This window comes from Bufo gargarizans, chromosome 6 (assembly GCF_014858855.1).
Source record: "Bufo gargarizans isolate SCDJY-AF-19 chromosome 6, ASM1485885v1, whole genome shotgun sequence".
Lineage (NCBI taxonomy): Eukaryota > Metazoa > Chordata > Amphibia > Anura > Bufonidae > Bufo > Bufo gargarizans.
The window spans coordinates 234,503,248-234,528,043 of NC_058085.1; the positions used below are offsets into that span (position 1 = coordinate 234,503,248).

General features: G+C 42.8%; 1 protein-coding gene across 2 annotated transcripts in view; it reads right to left on the minus strand.

The window, feature by feature from the left end:
- LOC122939798 (oocyte zinc finger protein XlCOF8.4-like) overlaps positions 1 to 24,796 on the minus strand; it is a 74,797-nt gene that overhangs the window by 18,378 nt on the left and 31,623 nt on the right. For both annotated transcript variants that reach the window (XM_044295943.1, XM_044295944.1), the window contains exons 7-9: positions 24,536 to 24,633; positions 23,792 to 23,909; positions 19,261 to 19,338 (exon numbers count right to left, since the gene is read on the minus strand). In XM_044295943.1, coding sequence (XP_044151878.1) covers positions 19,261 to 19,338; positions 23,792 to 23,909; positions 24,536 to 24,633 — 294 coding nt within the window. The remainder of the gene's footprint in view (positions 1 to 19,260; positions 19,339 to 23,791; positions 23,910 to 24,535; positions 24,634 to 24,796) is intronic.

Below are 24,796 nucleotides of genomic sequence, written 5' to 3' on the forward strand. Positions count from 1 at the left end.
GCACTCACGTGTCTTATGTCCCAGGCTCCCGCATCCATCACCCACAGCTCGCCTCCTCTGTCCCACTATGGTGGCCGCACAATTCCTAAAATATATAACATTCAATCCATTGGCTTTAGATCCCCTGTTGTAGAAAATCATAAATGGAGAGATCTATCAAGAATAAAAACAAATACAAAAAACATATATAGTGATCGCATGGAGATTTCATGTCGGGCGATGTCCTCTCGATCAAGATAAGAGTTTCCATCAAGTTTGATGAATTTTGTAATCATGTTTTATATTGATATTTGTTGAATGTATTGTAATGAGCAATTATGTAACCTTAATGAGATTCACCTATTTAACCCCTTAAGGACACAGGGCGTACCGGTACGCCCTATTTCCCGAGTCCTTAAGGACCAAGGGCGTACCGGTACGTCCTGACTTAAAATCGGCATTCCGGCGCCGCGGGGGTTAATCGGAACGGGATTTCGGCTGAAATCATTCAGCCGGCATCCCGTAACAACGCAGGGGGGGGTCATTTGACCCCCCCGTATCGGCGATCGCAGAAAACCGCAGGTCAATTCAGACCTGCGGTTTTCTGCGTTTCCGGTCCATTCGGGTGTCCGGTGACCCGATGAACCGGAAAAAGACTGCGATCGGTGGCGTAATTATACACCACCAATCGCAGTCCGAGGATTTGAGGAGGCGGTGCTGGCCCTGGTGCTGAACACTGCTGTCCAGGGTGCTGATTGGTGCAGGGGAGAGAGGCGCGAGATTCAAACTTCCTGCGCTCCTCTCTCCCCTCCTCTTCCTGTTCTGCACGAGCACCCGGCAGCATCGTCCAGCACCAGCTCCTGTGTCCCCCTAATCGCCATCCATCACCCTCCTGCACCCATCGCCACCCAGGTAGGTTAGGGTCAGTGAGGGAGAGGCATCGTTAGGCAGGGAAAGAAGGGAAAAGTTAGTTAGGAAAAAAAAAAAAAAAAAAAAAACTAAACTTTTACACAAAACTTTTTTTGATCCATCTATCAGACCCCAGACCCCCCCCTGCCACTTGCCCCCCCCTACCAGCCCCCCACCACCACCAGCCCCCCCACCCCCTCCACCCATCCCCCCACCACTCCCCCCAACCCCCCCCCCCCCACCACCACCACTAGCCCCCTCACCACCACTTTTTTTTCTGCGTTCGCTGACTGGTCGGCACTTTTTAGCGTCCGTCCACTGTTAGCGCATCGCCTGCCCCACCGCTGATCAGCGTTGTACCGCTAATCAGCAACTTTTTTTTTTTCCTAACACTTGCCCTTTTTTCCTTTTTTTAGTACGCGAACACCCGTTGCCCCCACACACACGCACATATAATAAAGTTTTACACACACGCACACCTACACGCACACACACCCATGGCCCGCCGGGTGTTCTCGGCCGAGGAGGCATATGCCCAGATTGCCTCCGACTCCGAGAGCCCCAGTGAGGATGAGGATGACCCCACATTCCTCTTATCATCAGCATCCTCCTCATCATCATCGGATGACGATGAGCCACCAAGGCGGCGGAGACGCCGCCAGGCGGAGCCAGGGGCCGCACATGCTAGGGATCCTGTGGCCCACCCTAGTACGAGCCGCCCTGGGGTTCGTACTGGTTTCCCGGCCCACCAAATAAGTTCACCGGAGACCCCTGCCGATGAACTTAGCTGGTGTCCCCCAGTGGACTTTGAGCCTGAGATTCCGGATTTCGCTGGCAATCCTGGAATCCAGATTCCCACAGTGGGGTTTACTGAAATTGACTATTTTAGTTTTTTTTTCAGTAACCCACTGGTGAATTTGATGGTGGAGCAGACGAATCTGTACGCCCAACAGTTCGTCGCTCAAAACCCAGGCTCAGTTTTGGCTAGACCCGGTGGCTGGACGCCGGTCAGTGCAGCCGAAATGAGGACATTTTGGGGCCTCGTGCTGCATATGGGTCTAGTCCAAAAACCCAGTGTCAGGCAATACTGGAGTGGGGACGTCCTGTACCAGACCCCACTGTACAGTATGGTCATGACACGCTCCCGGTTTGAGGCCATCCGGAAATGTCTGCATTATTCCGATAATGCAGCATGTCCACCCCGAGGTGATCCTGCCTATGACCGGCTGTATAAGATACGGCCTGTCATCGATCACTTTGGGGCCACATTTCAGCAGGCCTACGTACCTGGAAGGGAGGTCGCGGTTGATGAGTCGCTCATTGCGTTCAAGGGGAGACTCAGTTTCCGCCAATATATTCCCACAAAGCGAGCGAGGTATGGCGTGAAGCTATACAAAATTTGTGAGAGTACCTCAGGGTACACTTACAAATTTCGTGTGTACGAGGGGCGAGATTCCCGTATTCAACCCCCAGAATGTCCCCCCACTCTGGGTGTTAGCGGGAAACTCGTGTGGGACCTTATGTACCCACTGCTGGATAATGGTTACCACTTGTACGTGGATAACTTTTATACCAGCATTCCCTTGTTCAGGTCCCTTGCCGCCAGATCTACGTTCGCTTGTGGGACCGTGCGGAAAAATCAGCGCGGCCTCCCTGCCTACCCCCTCCAGGTACCTATCCCCAGGGGTGAGACCCGTGCACTTACCAGTGGAAACCTGTTGCTGGTCAGGTATAAGGACAAGAGGGATGTCCTTATGCTGTCCACAATCCACGGTAACGGCACCACCCCAGTCCCTGTGCGAGGTACCGCGGCAACGGTCCTCAAGCCCGATTGTATCGTCGACTACAATCGGTATATGGGAGGAGTTGATCTCTCGGATCAAGTCCTCACGCCATATAACGCCATGCGCAAAACCCGGGCATGGTACAAAAAAGTTGCGGTCTACTTGGTGCAGGTTGCCATGTACAACTCTTTTGTACTATCCCGAAGCGCTGGCAGCACAGGGACATTCCTCCAATTCTATGAGGCAGTCCTCAAGGACCTGATCTTTTCGGACCGGGAAAGAGCAGGCCGGAGTACCTCGGGAACTGGAGGCGCCCGGATCGTCCCTGGCCAACACTTTCCAGGTGTGGTCCCCCATACTGGAAAGAAGGGACGAACCCAAAAAAAGTGCAGAGTGTGTCGCATGAGGGGGATACGGAAGGACACCACCACTCAGTGCGACACGTGCCCCGATCATCCGGGCCTCTGCGTTATCGATTGCTTCAGGGAGTATCACACTTCCATGGAGTACTAAATTTTTATAATCCCCAACAGTTCACTAGAGAACATAAAACACTATGGCTCTCAGACTTTGGAGACACGAAAACTATTTTTCTTTCCCCCAAAAATATTAGTTTTAGTGCAGGCATCCTCAAACTGCGGCCCTCCAGATGTTGTAAAACTATAACTCCCAGCATGCCCAGACAACCTACAGCCATCAGCAGGGCATGGTGGGAATTGTAGTTTTACAACATCTGGAGGGCCGCAGTTTTAGGATGCCTGCTTAGTGTCTCCAAAGTCTGAGAGCCATACATATTGGGCATCGTCGCGTGCGTAAAAGTCGTCGCTATAAAAATAACTTTTGACCAAACGCCTCGGATGAACGGTGTTAAAAATATAAAATAAAAACGGTGCCAAAACACCTATTTTTGGGCAAAATTTCAATTTAAATCCATTTTGCCGGTAATAAAGCAAGGGTTAACAGCCAAACAAAACTAAATATTTATTGTCCCGATTCTGTCGTTTGCAGAAACACCCCATATGTGGTCGTAAATGGCTATATAGCCGCACGGCAGGGCATAGAACGAAGGGAACGCCATACGGTTTCTGGAAGGCAGATTTTGATGGACAGTTTTTTTTTTGACACCATGTCCCATTAGAAGCCCCCCCTGATGTAGCCCAGACTAGAAACTCCAAAAAAGTGACCCCATCTAAGAAACTACACCCCTCAAGGTATTCAAAAGTTACTTTACAAACTATGTTAACCCTTTAGGTGTTCCACAAAACTAAATAGCGAATGTAGAAACAATTTTAGATTTTAATTTTTTTGTTACATTGCCTCAAAAAAGAGTAATATAGAGCAACCAAATATCAAATTTACCCCAAAAATAGTCCCAAAACAACAACCACCTTATCCCGTAGTTTCCTAGATGGGGTCACTTTTATGGAGTTTCTACTCTAGGGGTGCATCAGGGGGCTTGAAAGGGTACATGGTGTAAATAAACCAGTCCAGCAAAATCTGCCTTCCAAAAACCATATGGCGTTCCCCTTCTTCTATGTCCTGCCGTTTAGCCAAATAGTAGTTTACCACCACATATGGGGTGTTTCTGCTAACTACAGAATCAGGGCAACCCATTTTGAGTGTTGTTTGGCAGTTAACCCTTGTTTTACTCCTAGAAAAAATTGATTATATTGGAAAATTTTCAAAAAAATTGAAATTTCATAATTGTTTCTCCATCTGCCATTAACTCTTGTGGAACACCTAAAGGGTTAACAAAGTTTGTAAACCCAGTTTTGAATACCTTGAGGGGTGTACTTTCTTAGATGGAGTCACTTTTTTGAAATTTCTATTCTAGGGGTGCAACAGGGGGCTTCAAATGGGACATGGTATAAACAAAACCAGTCCTGCAAAATCTGCCTTCCAAAACCCATATGGTGTTCCCCTCCTTCTATGTGCTACCGTTCGGCCAAACAGTAGTTTACGACCACATATGGGGTGTTTTTGCAAACTACAGAATCAGGGCAACCCATTTTGAGTGTTGTTTGGCAGTTAACCCTTGTTTTACTCCTAGAAAAAATTGATTATAATGGAAAATTTTCCAAAAAATTGAAATTTCATAATTGTTTCTCCATCTGCCATTAACTCTTGTGGAACACCTAAAGGGTTAACAAAGTTTGTAAACCCAGTTTTGAATACCTTGAGGGGTGTACTTTCTTAGATGGAGTCACTTTTTTGAAATTTCTATTCTAGGGGTGCAACAGGGGGCTTCAAATGGGACATGGTATAAACAAAACCAGTCCTGCAAAATCTGCCTTCCAAAACCCATATGGTGTTCCCCTCCTTCTATGTGCTACCGTTCGGCCAAACAGTAGTTTACGACCACATATGGGGTGTTTTTGCAAACTACAGAATCAGGGCAACCCATTTTGAGTGTTGTTTGGCAGTTAACCCTTGTTTTACTCCTAGAAAAAATTTATTATATTGGAAAATTTTCCAAAAAATTGAAATTTCATAATTGTTTCTCCATCTGCCATTAACTCTTGTGGAACACCTAAAGGGTTAACAAAGTTTGTAAACCCAGTTTTGAATACCTTGAGGGGTGTACTTTCTTAGATGGAGTCACTTTTTTGAAATTTCTATTCTAGGGGTGCAACAGGGGGCTTCAAATGGGACATGGTATAAACAAAACCAGTCCTGCAAAATCTGCCTTCCAAAACCCATATGGTGTTCCCCTCCTTCTATGTGCTACCGTTCGGCCAAACAGTAGTTTACGACCACATATGGGGTGTTTTTGCAAACTACAGAATCAGGGCAACCCATTTTGAGTGTTGTTTGGCAGTTAACCCTTGTTTTACTCCTAGAAAAAATTGATTATATTGGAAAATTTTCCAAAAAATTGAAATTTCATAATTGTTTCTCCATCTGCCATTAACTCTTGTGGAACACCTAAAGGGTTAACAAAGTTTGTAAACCCAGTTTTGAATACCTTGAGGGGTGTACTTTCTTAGATGGAGTCACTTTTTTGAAATTTCTATTCTAGGGGTGCAACAGGGGGCTTCAAATGGGACATGGTATAAACAAAACCAGTCCTGCAAAATCTGCCTTCCAAAACCCATATGGTGTTCCCCTCCTTCTATGTGCTACCGTTCAGCCAAACAGTAGTTTACGACCACATATGGGGTGTTTTTGCAAACTACAGAATCAGGGCAACCCATTTTGAGTGTTGTTTGGCAGTTAACCCTTATTTTACTCCTGGAAAAAATTTATTATATTGGAAAATTTTCCAAAAAATAGAAATTTCAAAATTGTTTCTCCATCTGCCATTAACTCTTGTGGAACACCTAAAGGGTTAATAAAGTTTGAAAAAACAGTTTTGAATACCTTGAGGGGTGTAGTTTCTAGAATGGGGTCATTTTTGGGAGGTTTCTATTATCTAAGCCTCACAATATGACTTCAAACCTGAACTGGTCCATAAAAAGTGGGATTTTGAAGATTTCTCCAAAATTTCAAAATTTGCTTCTAAACTTCTAAGCCTTGTAACATCCCCAAAAAATAAAATATCATTCCCAAAATGCTACAAACATGAAGTAGACATATGGGGAATGTAAAGTCATCACAATTTTTGGGGGTATTACTATGTATTACAGAAGTAGAGAAACTGAAACTTTGAAATTTGCTAATTTTTCAAAATTTTTGGTAAAAAATGTATTTTTTTATGCAAAAAAAATAACTTTTTTGACCCAATTTTAGCAGTGTCATGAAGTACAATATGTGACGAAAAAACAATCTCAGAACGGCCTGGGTAAGTCAAAGCGTTTGAAAGTTATGAGCACTTAAAGTGACACTGGTCAGATTTGCAAAAAATGGCCCGGTCCTTAAGGTGAAAATGAGCCCGGTCCTTAACCCCTTAGTGACCACCCATACGTGTTTTTACGGCGGTCACTAAGGGGCCTTAGGCTGGGCTGCCGCGTTTTTACGGCGGCCCGGTCTAAGCACTGCACGGCTCCCCCGTGCAGCGGGGAGCACGGACCCAGCTCTCACATGAGAGCCGGGACCCTGCTCTAACAGCCCGGACCGGCAGGAGTGCCGATCCGGGCTGTTTAACCCTTTACATGCCGGGCGCAATGGCGCCCGCTGCATGTAAAGTGGTGACAGAGGGAGCGGACTCCCTCTGTCTCCCATCAGCACCCCGAAAATAAGATCGCGGGGTGCTGATGTGTTCGGAAGCTTACCTCACTTCCGATCAGGGCCCCGAGCCTGTCTTCAGTTATTTCCAGCAGGCCGTGCCTCTCTGGCGCCACCTGCTGGTCAAGGTTTGAATAGCATCGCTATTCAAATGCTATTGAAATGCTATTGAAATGTAATGCCTTATAGAGATAATGCATTACATTTTAAAAGCAATCAAAATACTGTATATTATAGTCCCTTTGTGGGACTTTTAAGTAGTAAAAAAATAAATAAATAAATACACATTTATTAAATAAAAAAAATTCCATAAAATAAAAAAATATGCTTTTTTTTTCATTAGAAAATACGCTTTTCAATGAAAAAAATTGCAAAAAGAAAATATCCCCCATATGTTTGGTATTGCCGCGTCCGTAACGACCCGGACTACATAAATATTACATAAATTATCCCCTATGGTGAACGCCGTAAAAAATAAAAATAAAAAAAATAAAGAATTTCTAATTTATTCTTAGTTTCCACCGAAAAAAACGTAATAACAAGCGATCAAAAAGCGCCATTTACTCCAAAATGATACCAATGAAAAATACAAGTTGTCCCTCAAAAATCAAGCCCTCACACAACTCCATAGAAAAAGAAAAAAAAAAGTTATGGGTCTTGTGAAGTGGCAATGCAAAATCATTTTTTTGGTTAATAAAAGGGGTTTTATTGGAAAAAAAGTAGTAAAACGTAAAAAAAATTATAAGTATTTAGTATCACTGTAATCGTACTGACCCAGAGAATAAAGATATTATGTTATTTGTACCGAAAAATGAACGCCGTAAAATTTATAATGTAAAAACGCAGTGGCAGTATTGCTATTTTCCCCCATCTCCCTCCCAGAAAGAGTTAATAAAAGTTAATCAGAAAGTTATGTGTACCCAAAAATGGTTCCATTAAAAACTACAACTTGTCCCGTAAAAAACAAGCCCTCATAAAGCTATATAGACGAAAAAATAAAAAAGTTATAGCTCTTGGAACGCGACGATGAAAAAAGGAAGAAAAACGCTTGGTCATAAAGGCCCAAACAGGCTTGGTCACTAAGGGGTTAAATATGTAGAGAGTACTATGTTCACTAGCTTGATAAAGGCTCCATTGAGAGGGCTGAAATGCTGCATCGCGTTTAAGTGTGAATAAACGTCACCGAATTTTCACAAGACCGGAGTGCTGCCATTCTTTTGACATTTCTACTGCATGGTTCCCTGTCCAGTGTGTGTGTATATATATATATATATATATATATATATATATACATACACACACAGTACAGACCAAAAGTTTGGACACACCTTTTTTTTTTTTTTTTTATAATCATATTTTATTTATAGTGCAAAAAAACATGTCCACATAACATTTATAATATTATAAAGTCTAAGATCATCCCCGACCCACCCCAGCTATCCCCCCTTCCAGCCTTGCAGGAGAAAAAAAGAAAAAAAAAAGAAAAAAAAAGAAGAATTCCAAATGAATTAACCATATCCCAGTCTTCCCACAGTTTGCCCCATTTTAAATAGGATCCTCTTTGTTTATGCAGAATCCTCTCATAGCTTTTCACTTTCTCTACCAAGGCCAGCCAATTACTGCAATCTGGAGCGGAGGAACTAAACCATAATCTGGAAACAAGAAGCCTGGCCAAGAACATAACCTTAATCAATAATTGACGTTTTATGGGCTGATAATTAACCTCCGATAAGTCTCCCAAGACCCATATCCTGGGAGACAGAGGAACAACAATATTACGTTTACGAGCCAGAGTGGTCTGGACCGATCTCCAGTAGCTGCCCACCATTGGGCAGTCCCAAAACAGGTGTAAGTGGTCTGCCTCTGAGTCGCCACAGCGTGGGCAATCGGAGGAGGCTCTAAGTCCTCTTCTATATAACCACATAGGTGTCACATATATTTTGTGCAAAATGTTAAATTGTACAACAGTATGATTAAAATTGTGTTAAACATATTTTAAACTTTCCCCTATGTTCTCCCAATTTGGGGGACCCACCTCAAAAAGTAACGAAGACCAGGACTTCTGTCCTGGTGAAAGAAGACCCAAAAAAAAATGTTTCATTAAAGGGTTTCTACCACTTAGGTGTCACATATTTAGCTGTCAGACAATAGCGATCCGCTAGTGTCTGCTCTGGCCAACCATCCTAATATAATTGCTTTTGGGGCGGTGGTTTTTATTAATATGCTAATGAGCCTCTAGGTGCTATGGGGGCGTCATTAGCACCTAGAGGCTCCGTCTACCTTCAGAAACTGCCGCCGCCGAGCGCGTCCCTCCAGCCCGCCCATCTCCTCCTGAATGCGATCCTCCTTGTGAGCGCCTGTATTCGGCGCATGCGCAGTAAATGTCTGACAGCTTCCCTGCTCAAACATCTCCACTGCGCCTGTTCCTCGGAGCACTATGGCGTCATCGCGCAGGCGCAGTGGAGATGTCTGAGCGAGGAAGCGGTCAGACATTCACTGCGCATGCGCAGAATACATACGCTCACAAGGAGGATCGCATTCAGGAGGAGATGGGCGGGCTGGAGGGACGCGCTGGGCGGCGGCAGTTTCTGAAGGTAGACGGAGCCTCTAGGTGCTAATGACGCCCCCATAGCACCTAGAGGCTCATTAGCATATTAACCACTTCAGCCCTGCTAGGTGAAACCCCCTTCATGACCAGAGCACTTTTTACACTTCGGCACTACACTCCTTTCACCGTTTATCGCTCGGTCATGCAACTTACCACCCAAATGAATTTTACCTCCTTTTCTTCTCACTAATAGAGCTTTCATTTGGTGGTATTTTATTGCTGCTGACATTTTTACTTTTTTTGTTATTAATCAAAATGTAACGATTTTTTTTGCAAAAAAATGACATTTTTCACTTTCAGCTGTAAAATTTTGCAAAAAAAAAACGACATCCATATATACATTTTTCGCCAAATTTATTGTTCTACATGTCTTTGATAAAAAAAAATGTTTGGGCAAAAAAAAAAAATGGTTTGGGTAAAAGTTATAGCATTTACAAACTATGGTACAAAAATGTGAATTTCCGCTTTTTGAAACAGCTCTGACTTTCTGAGCACCTGTCATGATTCCTGAGGTTCTACAATGCCCAAACAGTAGAAAACCCCCACAAATGACCCCATTTCGGAAAGTAGACACCCTAAGGTATTCGCTGATGGGCATAGTGAGTTCATAGAACTTTTTATTTTTTGTCACAAGTTAGCGGAAAATGATGATGATTTTATTTTTTTTATTTTTTCTTACAAAGTCTCATATTCCACTAACTTGCGACAAAAAATAAAAAATTCTAAAAACTTGCCATGCCCCTCACGGAATACCTTGGGGTGTCTTCTTTCCAAAATGGGGTCACTTGTGGGGTAGTTATACTGCCCTGGCAATTTAGGGGCCCAAATGTGTGAGAAGAACTTTGCAATCAAAATGTGTAAAAAATGACCGGTGAAATCCAAAAGGTGCACTTTGGAATATGTGCCCCTTTGCCCACCTTGGCAGCAAAAAAGTGGGACACATCTGGTATCGCCATACTCAGGAGAAGTTGGGGAATGTGTTTTGGGGTGTCATTTTACATATACCCATGCTGGGTGAGAAAAATATCTTGGTCAAATGCCAACTTTGTATAAAAAAAATGGGAAAAGTTGTCTTTTGCCAAGATATTTTTCTCACCCAGCATGGGTATATGTAAAATGACACCCCAAAACACATTCCCCAACTTCTCCTGAGTACGGCGATACCACATGTGTGACACTTTTTTGCAGCCTAGATGCGCAAAGGTGCCCAAATTCCTTTTAGGAGGGCATTTTTAGACATTTGGATCCCAGACTTCTTCTCACACTTTCGGGCCCCTAAAAAGCCAGGGCAGTATAAATACCCCACATGTGAACCCACTTTGGAAAGAAGACACCCCAAGGTATTCAATGAGGGGCATGGCGAGTTCCTAGAATTTTTTATTTTTTTGCATAAGTTAGCGGATATTGATTTTTTTTTGTTTTTTTCTCACAAAGTCTCACTTTCCGCTAACTTAGGACAAAAATTTCAATCTTTCATGGACTCAATATGCCCCTCACGGAATACCTTGGGGTGTCTTCTTTCCGAAATGGGGTCACATGTGGGGTATTTATACTGCCCTGGCTTTTTAGGGGCCCTAAAGCGTGAGAAGAAGTCTGGAATATAAATGTCTAAAAATGTTTACGCATTTGGATTCCGTGAGGGGTATGGTGCGTCCATGTGAGATTTTATTTTTTGACACAAGTTAGTGGAATATGAGACTTAGTAAGAAAAAACAAAAACAAACAAAAAATTTCCGCTAACTTGTGCCAAAAAAAATGTCTGAATGGAGCCTTACCAGGGGGGGGGTGATCAATGACAGGGGGGTGATCACCCATATAGACTCCCTGATCACCCCCCTGTCATTGATCACCCCCCCTGTAAGGCTCCATTCAGACATCCGCATGATTTTTTACGGATCCATGGATACATGGATCGGATCCACAAAACGCATGCGGACGTCTGAATGGAGCCTTACAGGGGGGTTATCAATGACAGGGGGTGATCAGGGTAATCAGGGTGATCACCCCCCTGTCACTGATCACCCCCCCTGTAAGGCTCCATTCAGACATCCGCATGATTTTTTACAGATCCATGGATACATGTATCGGATCCACAGAACGCATGCGGACGTCTGAATGGAGCCTTACAGGGGGGTTATCAATGACAGGGGGTGATCAGGGTAATCAGGGTGATCACCCCCCTGTCACTGATCACCCCCCCGTAAGGCTCCATTCAGACATCCGCATGATTTTTTACGGATACATGGATACATGGATCGGATCCACAAAACGCATGCGGACGTCTGAATGGAGCCTTACAGGGGGGTTATCAATGACAGGGGGGTGATCAGGGAGTGTATATGGGTGATCACCCGCCTGTCATTGATCACCCCCTGTAAGGCTCCATTCAGACGTCCGCATGTGTTTTGCGGATCCGATCCATGTATCCATGGATCCGTAAAAATCATACGGACGTCTGAATGGAGCCTTACAGGGGAGTGATCAATGACAGGGGGGTGATCAATGACAGGGGGTGATCAGGGAGTGTATATGGGTGATCACCCGCCTGTCATTGATCACCCCCCTGTAAGGCTCCATTCAGACGTCCGTATGCTTTTTGCGGATCCGATCCATGTATCCGTGGATCCGTAAAAATCATATGGACGTCTGAACGGAGCCTGACAGGGGGGTGATCAATGACAGGGCGGTGATCAATGACAGGGGGGTGATCAGGGAGTTTATATGGGGTGATCATGGGTGATCAGGGGTTTATAAGGGGTTAATAAGTGACGGGGGGGGGGGGGTGTAGTGTAGTGTAGTGGGACCACCTGAGGACCAGGTAGGAGGTATATTAAAAAATTCGGATCTCCAGCCTGCCAGCGAACGATCGCCGCTGGCATGCTGGAGATCCACTCGCTTACCCTCCGTTCCTGTGAGCGCGCGCGCCTGTGTGCGCGCGTTCACAGGAAATCTCGCGTCTCGCGAGATGACGCATATATGCGTGACTGTGCGCCAGCCTGCCACCTCCGGAACGCACATGTGCGTTAGGCGGTCCGGAGGTGGTTAATAAAAGTAGTTTTTTTAGCCAAACCACCGCCCCAAAAGCAATTATATTAGGATGGTTGGGCAGAGCAGACACTAGCGGATCGCTAGTGTCTGACAGCTAAATATGTGACACCTAAGTGGTAGAAACCCTTTAAGTGTCTATAGCACTGTGATATTTTAATTTTCGTGGCGGATTTCTTAATAATTAAATCGTGTAAGAATTCAGGAGTATCTATAAAAAAAAGGTGACTATTCAAAGTACTAGAAAGTGCAGACCTCAATTGAAAATATGCGTACCAGGCCACCTCACCCAGATTAGCCCTTTGCCCTAATTCCATCGAGGACAGAATTTGTCCACCAGTAACCACCTGATGTAAGTACTCAATATTCCTAGTCCTCCAATACTGGCAGCAATTCAAGTCCCTAAAATTCAAAAGCTTTGGATTATGCCATAGTGGGGTACATATAAGTGATGCCTTAACTCCACACCAGCTCCTAATAACCCGCCAGGTCTTTATAGCCATTCTGCAGAAAAGTGTATGCCCGGTCTGTATATTTGATAGATAGTCGGACTCCAATACAGTAAAGAAATCCGTAAAACCTGAGTCTTTCACCACTTTACTGCAAAAGCTGCTATTTTCCCAGTCCTTAAAAAGGCAGAGTTGAGAGGCCATAAAATAACCCCTAAAATAGGGGAGGTTAAGGCCTCCCTGGTTATAAGGCATGGAGAAATAAAGCGCCTTCAATCTAACACGCTTCCTCCCCCATAGTAGGTCGTTAAGCATCCGCTCCATCAGTCTAAAATACTTATCTGCGATCCATACAGGCGAGTTGCGCAGGACATAAAGAACCTGGGGCAGTACTACCATTTTTATTAAAGAAATTCTATCAGCTCTTGTATGCAGAATTTTTTGCCATATCTTGATTTTAGCCCTCAGCTTTATCAGCAGGGGAATCAAGTTAAGTTGTAGATATTCCTGAGGTTTGGCAGAAACTGAAATCCCCAGGTACTTTATTGATTCAGAGACTGTTAACTGGTTATCCCAATCGCCTTGCAGCTCGTCTATAGGAAGGAGAAGGGACACACCTTCTCATTCAAAGAGTTTTCTTTATTTTCTATGAAAATTGTAGATTCACATTGAAGGCATCAAAACTATGAATTAACACATGTGGAATTATATACATAACAAAAAAGTGTGAAACAACTGAAAATATGTCATATTCTAGGTTCTTCAAAGTAGCCACCTTTTGCTTTGATTACTGCTTTGCACACTCTTGATGAGCTTCAAGAGGTAGTCACCTGAAATGGTCTTCCAACAGTCTTGAAGGAGTTCCCAGAGATGCTTAGCACTTGTTGGCCCTTTTGCCTTCACTCTGCGGTCCAGCTCACCCCAAACCATCTTGATTGGGTTCAGGTCCGGTGACTGTGGAGGCCAGGTCATCTGGCGCAGCACCCCATCACTCTCCTTAATGGTCAAATAGCCCTTACACAGCCTGGAGGTGTGTTTGGGGTCATTGTCCTGTTGAAAAATAAATGCTGGTCCAACTAAACGCAAACCGGATGGAATAGCATGCCGCTGCAAGATGTTGTGGTAGCCATGCTGGTTCAGTATGCCTTCAATTTTGAATAAATCCCCAACAGTGTCACCAGCAAAGCACCCCCACACCATCACACCTTCTCCTCAATGCTTCACTGTGGGAACCAGGCATGTAGAGTCCATCCGTTCACCTTTTCTGCGTCGCACCAAGACACGAACGGTGGTTGGAACCAAAGATCTCAAATTTGGACTCATCAGACCAAAGAACAGATTTCCACTGGTCTAATGTCCATTCCTTGTGTTCTTTAGCCCAAACAAGTCTCTTCTGCTTGTTGCCTGTCATTAGCAGTGGTTTCCTAGCAGATATTCTACCATGAAGGCCTGATTCACACAGTCTCCTCTTAACAGTTGTTCTAGAGATGTGTCTGCTGCTAGAACTCTGTGTGGCATTGACCTGGTCTCTAATCTGAGCTGCTGTTAACCTGCGATTTCTGAGGCTGGTGACTCGGATGAACTTATCCTCCGCAGCAGAGGTGACTCTTGGTCTTCCTTTCCTGGGGCGGTTCGCATGTGAGGCAGTTTCTTTGTAGTGCTTGATGGTTTTTGTGACTGCACTTGGGGACACTTTCAAAGTTTTCCCAATTTTTCGGACTGACTGACCTTCATTTCTTAAAGTAATGATGGCCACTCGTTTTTCTTTACTTAGCTGCTTTTTTCTTGCCATAATACAAATTCTAACAGTCTATTCAGTAGGACTATCAGCTGTGTATCCACCTGACTTCTCCACGACGCAACTGATGGTCCCAACCCCATTTATAAGGCAAGAAATCCCACTTATTAAACCTGACAGGGCACACCTGTGAAGTGAAACCCATTTCAGGTGACTACCTCTTGAAGCTCATCAAGAGAATGCCAAGAGTGTGCAAAGCAGTAATCAAAGCAAAAGGTGGCTACTTTGAAGAATCTAGAATATGACATCTGTTGTTTCACACTTTTTTGTTATGTATATAATTCCACATGTGTTAATTCATAGTTTTGATACATTCAGTGTGAATCTACAATTTTCATAGTCATGAAAATAAAGAAAACTCTTTGAATGAGAAGGTGTGTCCAAACTTTTGGTCTGTACTGTATATATACACACATACACACACACACACATCAAAACGACGAAGATAAAATAGGGAACTTATTTTTATACCAATTTCCATATTTCAAGAATAAAGTGCTATAAAAATGCCTGTTTTGCACATTTTTTTTTTCAAAATTTAACTAAAAATATAAAAGGAAAGATCACAAAAACATTAATGGTACATGTGGTTCTGTTGCACGGCAAAAACTGCATGTATTTCATGTAACTTTTGCCACGGAAATGGCAGTGGATTTCACCCTCTCCCCTGTAAAAGGGTGAAATCTGCGGAGGAGAACCGCTGCGTAAATTGACTGTAGATTTCAACTCTGTACTGAAGGTCAATTTACGCTGCAGTTTTTATATGTAGAATGTAGATAAGATTTCTTAAAATCGGAACCACTTTGCTGCTACTGTAAAATGCTGTAGATTTGACGCACAATAATCCATAACAGCATATCTGCAGCACTTCACATTTTAAGATGCAGCCTTTAGCCAAAAATTAAAAATTTTTTTTTCCCCAATCATTCTGCACTCAGTACCCCATCATGATATAGAGAAAACCGAACAGTAGAAATGTTTGCAAATTTATTAAAAACGTACCCAAAAAGACTGAAGGCTGTAATCACTGCCAGAGGCACTTCAACTAAGTCCTGAGTAAAGGGTCTAAATACTTACATCAATGCAAGATTTTAGTTTTTCCTTTTCAACAAATTAGCAAAGATTTCTAACATTCTTTTTTTAGCATTAATCCGCAACATAACAAAATGTGAAAAAAGTCAAAGGGTCTGAAATTTTTTCGAATGCACTGTAGGGTAATAGACAGCCCTACATGTCATGCAAAAATGTATTAAAAATTATTCTCGCAGCCTAACAAATAAAAAGTTAGGGCTGTTAAACCATGTGCATTAAATCACAAAAAGTATCAGGTCATTAACCCCTTCTGCCCAGGCCAGTTTTTTCGCCAATCTGACATGTGTCACTTTATGTGGTAATGACTTGGAACACTTTTACTTATCCAAGCCATTCTAAGATTGTTTTCTCGTGACATATTGTACTTTATGATAGTCATACATTTGAGTCAATATATTTCACCTTTATTTTTGAAAAAATCCCAAATTTACCAATTTTTTTTTTACAAATTAGCAATTTTCTCAATTTTAATTTCTCTGCCTTAATGATACCTTAAAATATGCATTACTTAAAATTCCCCATATGTCTACTTTAATGTTGGCATCATTTTGTAAATGTCATTTTATATATTTAGGACATTAGAAGGATTAGAATTTTAGAAGCAATTCTTAAAATTTTTTAGAAAATATTTCCAAAACCCACTTTTTAAGGACCAGTTCAGGTCTGACGTCACATTGTGGGGCTTACATAGTGGAACCCCCCCCATAAATTACCCCATTGTAGAAATGACACCCCTCAAGTTACTCACAACTGGTTTTACAAACTTTGTTAACCCTTCCACAAGAATTTAAAGGGATTATGTCACCAGGTTTCACCCCCTCCAGATACAAATATGGTTAATCTTCTGTGACACCTCCCTCTCTCCCTCCTTCCCTCCTCCTCCTGCTGTAAGATCGCTGTGACGCCTCCCCCCTTCCTCCTGCTGTAACATCGCTGTGACGCCTCCTGCTCTCCCTCCCTCCCCCCTCCTCCTGCTGTAACATTGCGATCTTACAGCAGGAGGAGGGGGGAGGGAGGGAGGGAGAGCGGGAGGCGTCACAGCGATGTTACAGCAGGAGGAGGGGGGAGGCGACACAGCGATCTTACAGCAGGAGGAGGGGGGAGGCGACACAGAGATGTTACAGCAGAAGGAGGGGGGAGGCGTCACAGCGATGTTACAGCAGGAGGAGGGGGAGGCGTCACAGCGATCTTACAGCAGGAGAAGGGGGGAGGCGTCACAGCGATCTTACAGCAGGAGAAGGGGGGAGGCGTCACAGCGATCTTACAGCAGGGGGAGGGGGAGGGAGAGCGGGAGGCGTCACAGAAGATTATGAGGCGGCGCTGAGGTCGGGAAAGGCGGAGCTGGGCACGAACGGCGGCGGGTGCGGGCGGCAGCTTGGATCCATTTACATCCCCTTGGGCACCTTATTTTTATGAATGAAAGGTTAGTAATAGCATATTTTTAGCAAAATGAGCCTACAGATTACATTTATAAGACCACATTAGGAATGGTTAAAGCTCCCTGAACATAACCATATTTTTATCTGGAGGGGGTGAAACCTGGAGACAGAATCCCTTTAAGGAAAAGGGAGATGAAATTTAAAAATTTCACTTTTTTGGCAGATTTTCCATTTTTTTCTTTAACACATTGAGGGTTAACAGCCAAACAAAACTCAATATTAATTACCCTGATTCTGTGGTTTACCGAAACACCCCACTTGTGGTCATAAACTGATGTAAGGGCACACGGCATGGCGCAGAAGAAAAGAAGCGCCGTATGGTTTTTGGAAAGCAGATTTTGCTTGACTGGTTGTTAGATGCCATGTCCCATTTAAAGCCCCGTGATGCCCCCTTACAGTAGAAACTCCCCAAAAGTGACCCCATTTAAGAGATAAGGTGCCAGTTTTATTGGTATTATTTTGGGGTACATATAATTTTTTAATTGCTCTATATTAAGTTTTTTCTGAGGCAAGGTAATCAAAAAATTGCACCGTTTTGATTTTTTACAAGATACATCTGACAGGGTAGATCATGTGCAATTTTTTTAGAGCAGGTTATTACGGTTGCAATATCAAATATGTCTACTTTCTTTGTATGTTTCAGTTTTACAGAATAAAAAAAATTATGTTTTTGTGTCTCCATTTTCTGAACGCCATATTTTTATTTATTTTTTTCAGCCGATCGTTATGTGCAGGGGCTCGTGTTTTGCAGGAAGAGTTGACATTTTTATTGGTTAAATTTTTGGCTACATATGATTTTTTGATCATTCATTATTACACTTTATGGGGCAATGTGACAATTTTTTTTACGGTGTTCAGCTGAGGGGTTAGGTCATGTGATATTTTTATAGAGCTGGTTGTTACGGACGTGGCAATATCTAATATGTGTACTTTTTCTTATTTATTTAAGTTTTACACAATAATAGCATTTTTTAAACAAAAAAATGATGTTTGATGTCTCCATGTTCTGAGAGGTTTTTGTTGTTTTTGAGGGATTTTCTTATGTAGGGTCTCATTTTTTGCGGGATGAGGTGACGGTTTTATTGGTACCGTTTTGTGGAACATACGCCTTTTTGATCACTTGGTGTTGCTGTGTGATGTAAGGTGGCAAAATTGGCATTTTTTGACAGTTTTTTTTTATTTTTTTATGGTGTTTATCCGACAGGGTGGATCATGCGATATATTTATAGAGCCAGTTTTTACGGACGTGGTGATACCTAATATGTGTGTTTTTTCAAATATTGTAATGCATTGCCTGTTAGTGTATTACACAGAGTAATACACTAACAGATTGCCCAGGAGACGGGCCTTAGGCTGGATCTCCTTGGCACCCACAGAAGGTAGGTCCCGAGGCCGTGCAAGGCATTGGGCAGCCTGTGCATGGCATCGGGCTGCCTTGTCACCCATCGGGTCCCCGCCACAGCAGCGTGGGGACCCAATGGACTCCCTTACCAGCCGCATGCACCTTCTATGCTGTGGTCAGCGCGGACCGCGGCATAGAAGGGGTTAATCCACCAGCATCTGAAAGGGGTTAAAGGGGATCTATCACCAGCGACCTCCCTATATGTTTTACATAGTTCCATTGATTTATGTGGCCAGATCCTTCCTCACTGCTTTGACTGACAGGGCCAGGCAGTGGCAAAACAGTAAAAGGAGGGCCTGGCCATAAAAGAAAGTGAAGCTTGGAACTCATTGCACCAAACACCTAACTTGCATATTGGGAAAAGGTATTATCACTTGGCAACGGAGCACTGGATCTACAAAAGAAAAAACTGTGTTTTAATCAGGTGAAGCACAGTTTGATAGGGAGGTCACTGGTGACACATTGCCTTTAAGGTGATAATTTGACAGTATATAGACACTTAGGGTGAAACTTCAGTAGATAGTACCCATTGTTTCCCCTATACAGGTGCACTGCCCACAGTATTAATTTCCTGGAAAACTAACTACTGACCTCTTCTCTCTTCAGGAGCCTTCTCTTTTTCATACAGTTTTTTAGATTCCTCAGTCCCTGACTTCTTACAAGTCCATCCTGCATAATGATAATTATTAGAACATAAATATTATTAATGATAACACAAAAACATATGTTAGGCTTTGAGGTCAAACCATGAGTCACGTTGCAGTGTTTCCACACCGAAAAAAGGACAGCATTAGGGTCCATTCACATGTTTGTATGAATGGGTCTGCATCCGTAGTTCTGTTCCGCGGCTTCGGACAAGAATAGGCATTTCTATTATAGTGCCAGCCATGTGCAGTCCGCAGAATTCAGAACGCACATGGCTGGTGTCCGTGCTTTGCGGATCTGCAATTTGTAGACCGCAAAACACTTGTGAACGTGTGAATGGACCCTAATACAGTACCAGTAAAGTGAGTAATATTGAGTGATAATCCCATGTACACCGCATATAATGTATGCACAGGAATTAAACTGCAGTGTGGATTTCAAAACCTGCAGCATGGTCAATTGCTTGTGTGTTTCCACCGCTTATGTAGTTGTTTTCCCCATAGACTTCAATGGGGTTGTCAATATAAACAGAAAATTCTCACCAAAATCTGCAGTTACAATTCAATAATAAAGTAGACACAATAGACTGACAGTTCCTGTTTTCTGTAGCTCATTTGTCAGCTTTGCTGTGTAGACTGGGTCAGAACAAGCAGTTGTCTCATTATCATAGGCCCGTTTCAGACAGATGATAGGAAACTCATGTGTTCCGAAAAAAAACATGGACAAGTTTTGAAATGGCCCACCTGGTGGTGTCTGTTTGTGCTCTGTTCTTCCTGCATGCAGGATTCATTTGAATGAATACGCTTTTAAGGAAAAACATCCGGTGCTTTTTCTTAACACAGACCAATTGTCTGTGTAGAAAACAGATCATGTGAAGATACCCATTTAACAAGATTCAATGATATAACTCTAAGGCCTCTTTCACAGGGGCAAGTTTTCCGCGCGGGTGCAATGCGTGAGGTGAACGCACTGCACCCGCACTGATCCGGACCCATTCATTTCTATGGGGCTGTGCACATGAGCGGTGATTTTCATCTAAGCATGCTCTATATTGTACGTTTTTCACGCAACGCAGGCCCCATAGAAGTGAATGGGGCTGTGTGAAAATCGCAAGCATCCGCAAGCAAGTGCGGATGCGGTGCGATTTTCACGCATGGTTGCTAGGTAACGATCGGGATGGGGACCCGATCATTAATATTTTCCCTTATAACATGGTTATAAGGGAAAATAATAGCATTCTTAATACAGAATGCTAAGTAAATTAGGGTTGGAGGGTTAAAAAAATAAATAATAAAAATGTAACTCATCTCATCCACTTGTTCGTGCTGATGGTGATCATGTGATGGACCATGTGACGAGCGCAGTATCGTCACCAAAGGTCCTTTTCCTCCCAGGTCATCAAAGAAGAAGACAGAAGACGAGCCGGATGAGGCGAGTTACATTTTTATTATTTATTTTTTTAACCCTCCATCCCTATTTTACTAAGCATTCTGTATTAAGAATGCTATTATTTTCCCTTATAACTATGTTATAAGGGACAATAATAAAATTTACACAACACCGATCCCAAACCCGAACTTCTGTGAAGTAGTCCGGGTTCGGGTCTGGGTACCAAATATGCAGATTTTTCTCACGCGTGTGCAAAACACATTAAATGCTTTACACTCGCGTGGAAAAATCGTGCATTTTCCCACGAAGCACCTGCATCCTATCCGGCCCTCACACGCGACGCCTGTGTGAAAGAGGCCTAAGTCTGTGTGAAGGGAAGTAGACCTCTAACCCCTATAAAGATATATTATAACATTAAAGGGGTTGTGCAATCATGCCATTTTCCAATTGATCTGGAAGCAGCATAGCTTGTTCTGCTACAGTGTTTATGCAGCTCCCATTGCAGTATGCATACGGATCAAAACGAAAAATACAAAGCAGTAGATGTCAAAAAGACAGTAAAACTGAGATCTGGGTAATTCCTTGATAGTAACACACATCCAACATCAGAAAAAGAACAAAAGAAACTATTAAAGGGAACCTGTCACCAGGATTTTGTATATAGAGCTGAGGACATGGGTAGCTAGATGGCCGCTAGGACAAAAAAACAACAAAGATTTGATACATATGCAAATTAACCTGTGATGTGTCCTGTACGTGAGATGAGTCAGGAACAGAACTCATCAATTTGCATATGTATCAAATCATTTTTTTTTACACAATAAAAGCACACAGAGCTATGGGGACTGGGTATTGCGGATGTGCTAGCGGCCATCTAGCAACCCATGTCCTCAGCTCTATACAAAAAATCCCGGTTCCCTTTAACGCAAAGGTAGGGTGTGAAAAAAAACGAGGAGCAGCCCATCAACAAGATCCCAGCTGAAAAGTCACATCCACAGGGGCCAGAAGGCATTATATATAATGGAAAAAATGCTCTGTGGAGGAAAACAGCTTGGGGTTGGCAAACAGGAGGCAACGCTTAGGGTATAACCCCGCCATCAGGTCTCTGCATGCAGTTTTGGAAGCCAAAATCAAAATCATAAAAGAGAGAGAAAGTATACAGGAGAGATCCGACTTCTCATTTCTGAATTAATTCCTGGTTTTGGCTTCCAAAACTGCATCCAGAAACCTGACCATGTGGCCATACACTTATGGTCCTCTGCCGCAGTTATCCCCTTATTATTGTATAAAAAGTTGTTGCTCTTCTCCCAAAACCCCTTTACTAGCGGGCAGGACCATATTAAATGGTAAAAAGAGGAATGGTCACAGAATTCAGGCCTAAAGTTATGGAGCCTCCGTGTGATCATATATGCTCTGGGAAGAATATAAACCTAAGACATTATTTCACAATGACTCAGACACCAACTCAGGAGTAGCCAAAGCCCATTCCTCATCCGTGCGGGCCCCCACATCTCTAAGCAGGAGGGGAGTTCTCTCACACCTCAGTGACTGGATCTCTCCATAATGAGCACAGAATTTTAGACTTTTTTCGAATGAATTAAATGAAACAATAGATTTTAACTGTCATTTTTTTCACTGGCGAGTCCCAGCTCCACTTAAAGGGAACCTGTCACCGGGATTTTGTGTATAGAGCTGAGGACATGGGTTGCTAGATGGCCACTAGCACATCTGCAATACCCAGTCCCCATAGCTCTGTGTGCTTTTATTGTGTAAAAAAATCTATTTGATACATATGCAAATTAACCTGAGATGAGTCCTGTCCCTGACTCATCTCATGTACAGGACTCATCTCAGGTTAATTTGCATATGTATCAAATTGTTTTTTTTACACAATAAAAGCACACAGAGCTATGGGAACTGGGTATTGCAGATGTGCTAGTGGCCATCTAGCAACCCATGTCCTCAGCTCTATATACAAAATCCTGGTGACAAGTTCCCTTTAAGGACTAGGCTTATTTTCGTTTTCGCATTTTTCATTTTTGCCCTGCCACATTCCAATAGCCATAACTTAACTTAAATTTTCTGTTCATATAGCTACATGAGAGCCTATTTTTTGTGGGACAAGATGCATTTTTTATGGCACTATTTAATTTACCATGTCTTGTATTAGAAAATGGGGAAAAAACTTGTTTGTGTAAAATTTGAAACTTCGGGTAAAAAAAAAAATTAAGGTTTTTGGGGTTTTGATCATTGAAGTTCACGGTGTGCCAAAATGGACATGACAGCCTTATTGTGAAGGTCAATAAGATAACAATTGTACCAAATTTGTACAGTTTTTATTTTGTTTTATTACTTAAAAAAAAATATAATAACCTCTGAAAAAAATAAATAAAGATTTTCTTCGCAATGCCATTTTCTGACAGCCATACCTTTTTTATATTTCCATCTACAGAGCTGTATGAGAGTTGTTTATTGCGGGACAAACTGTAGCTGTTACTGGTACCATTTTTGAGGTATGTACAACTTTGTGTACAGTGTTATACAATATTTGGGGGGGGTATAAGGTGACTAAAAAATGGCAAACATTTTTTTTTCTGTCACTGCCTTCACCGTGCAGGAAAAATATTTTAAGAGTTCAGACTTTTACAGACGCAGCGACACCAGTTATGTTTATTTTTTATTGTTTGCACAGTTTCACAGGCAGCTTACCATGACAGGCCAGGGAACCTTCAGCAGGACCGAGGCTGTCAAAGTAAGCAATCTCAGAGACCCACGATTTGTGAGGGCTCTGATCGGAAGCCAGAGCGAGCCTCTTCCCTCTGCCTAACTCCACAGATGCCATGACTGCTATTGAACATGGCATCAGAGGGGTTAAATGACCAGTTTCAGCGTCATCGCAGATCCAGGTCATTGTGCTGTATTATAGAGCTGGCACCTGCCATGTTCTTGCGCATAATGCCGTACATGTACAGCATTATGTATTAAGGAGCTAAAGGAAGAAAACAATAACACCTCTTCTACTGCGATACATTTATCACACAGCATAAAGACTTGCTATAAGGTGAAGGTATAAATATTCACAGGTCACCTCTTTTCCATTTTTTTGTAAAGTCTTCTTCCTTACATTGACCATCACCCCACTTGTTCATCTCTTCTCCATCTTCAAGGGATTTAATTTCAATCTTAAGATCATCAAGATCATCACGCTAAATAATGAAAGGTGGAAAACAATACATTAGAGTCACATAGTATTATAATCATTTGTACTGCGATCACCATCTTACTATTATTAATAAACTCTTGCCCTTGACATTTATCATTTTTACAATAGTAATTAGAAATGCAAACCTGTACATTTTCCAATCAATGTTCTGTATTGTGCATTGTGTATTATTACTAGATTTACTTTTTTTACCAATTAACTCATTTAATCGCAGACATTAGCTCCCGAGGGTCAGCTGTGTGAAACAGCAGGCACCTGGCGACTATGGCGCCCTATCCGCAGTGGTCCAGTCTCTAGCTCCCCCATTGAAACAGCACTACTCTTTTCTGTTGAGCCTGATATTGCTCATTCCTATTCAATGGAATGAGCCTGAGCCGCAATTCCAGACACAGCCCATGGACAAGCGTGGTCTTACTGACACATGCCAAATACAGCTGTCAATCACCCTGTATAGTAATACCACCATATGATGTGTGTAACCGTCATAACATAGCATGACATGCATAATAACAGTATTATCCCATGTGTAAACGGAGTTCTAGAGCAGCTATTTTACCACTATCACAAATTGTAAGAAGCCATGCATTGTGATATAAAGGTTTAATCCACCTGGTCATCCTGCAGCATTTGGTCACCATCTTCTGAGAAATCCTCAGGTGAAGGAGGAGGTTGATGTTTCTCTGGTGTATTTCCATTACTTGATGTTCCTGAAGGGCAGAAATAATGGAACAATCTAACAGGGGTTATTGAGCTTTGTGAACAAGCAACAGTCTCTATGCAGCACAAGATTCCTCTAGACGCTGCATGCTAATCGAAAGCTGCTGAAGGACCCGCAGTATATATAGACCATGTTAGGCCAGACACAGGCGA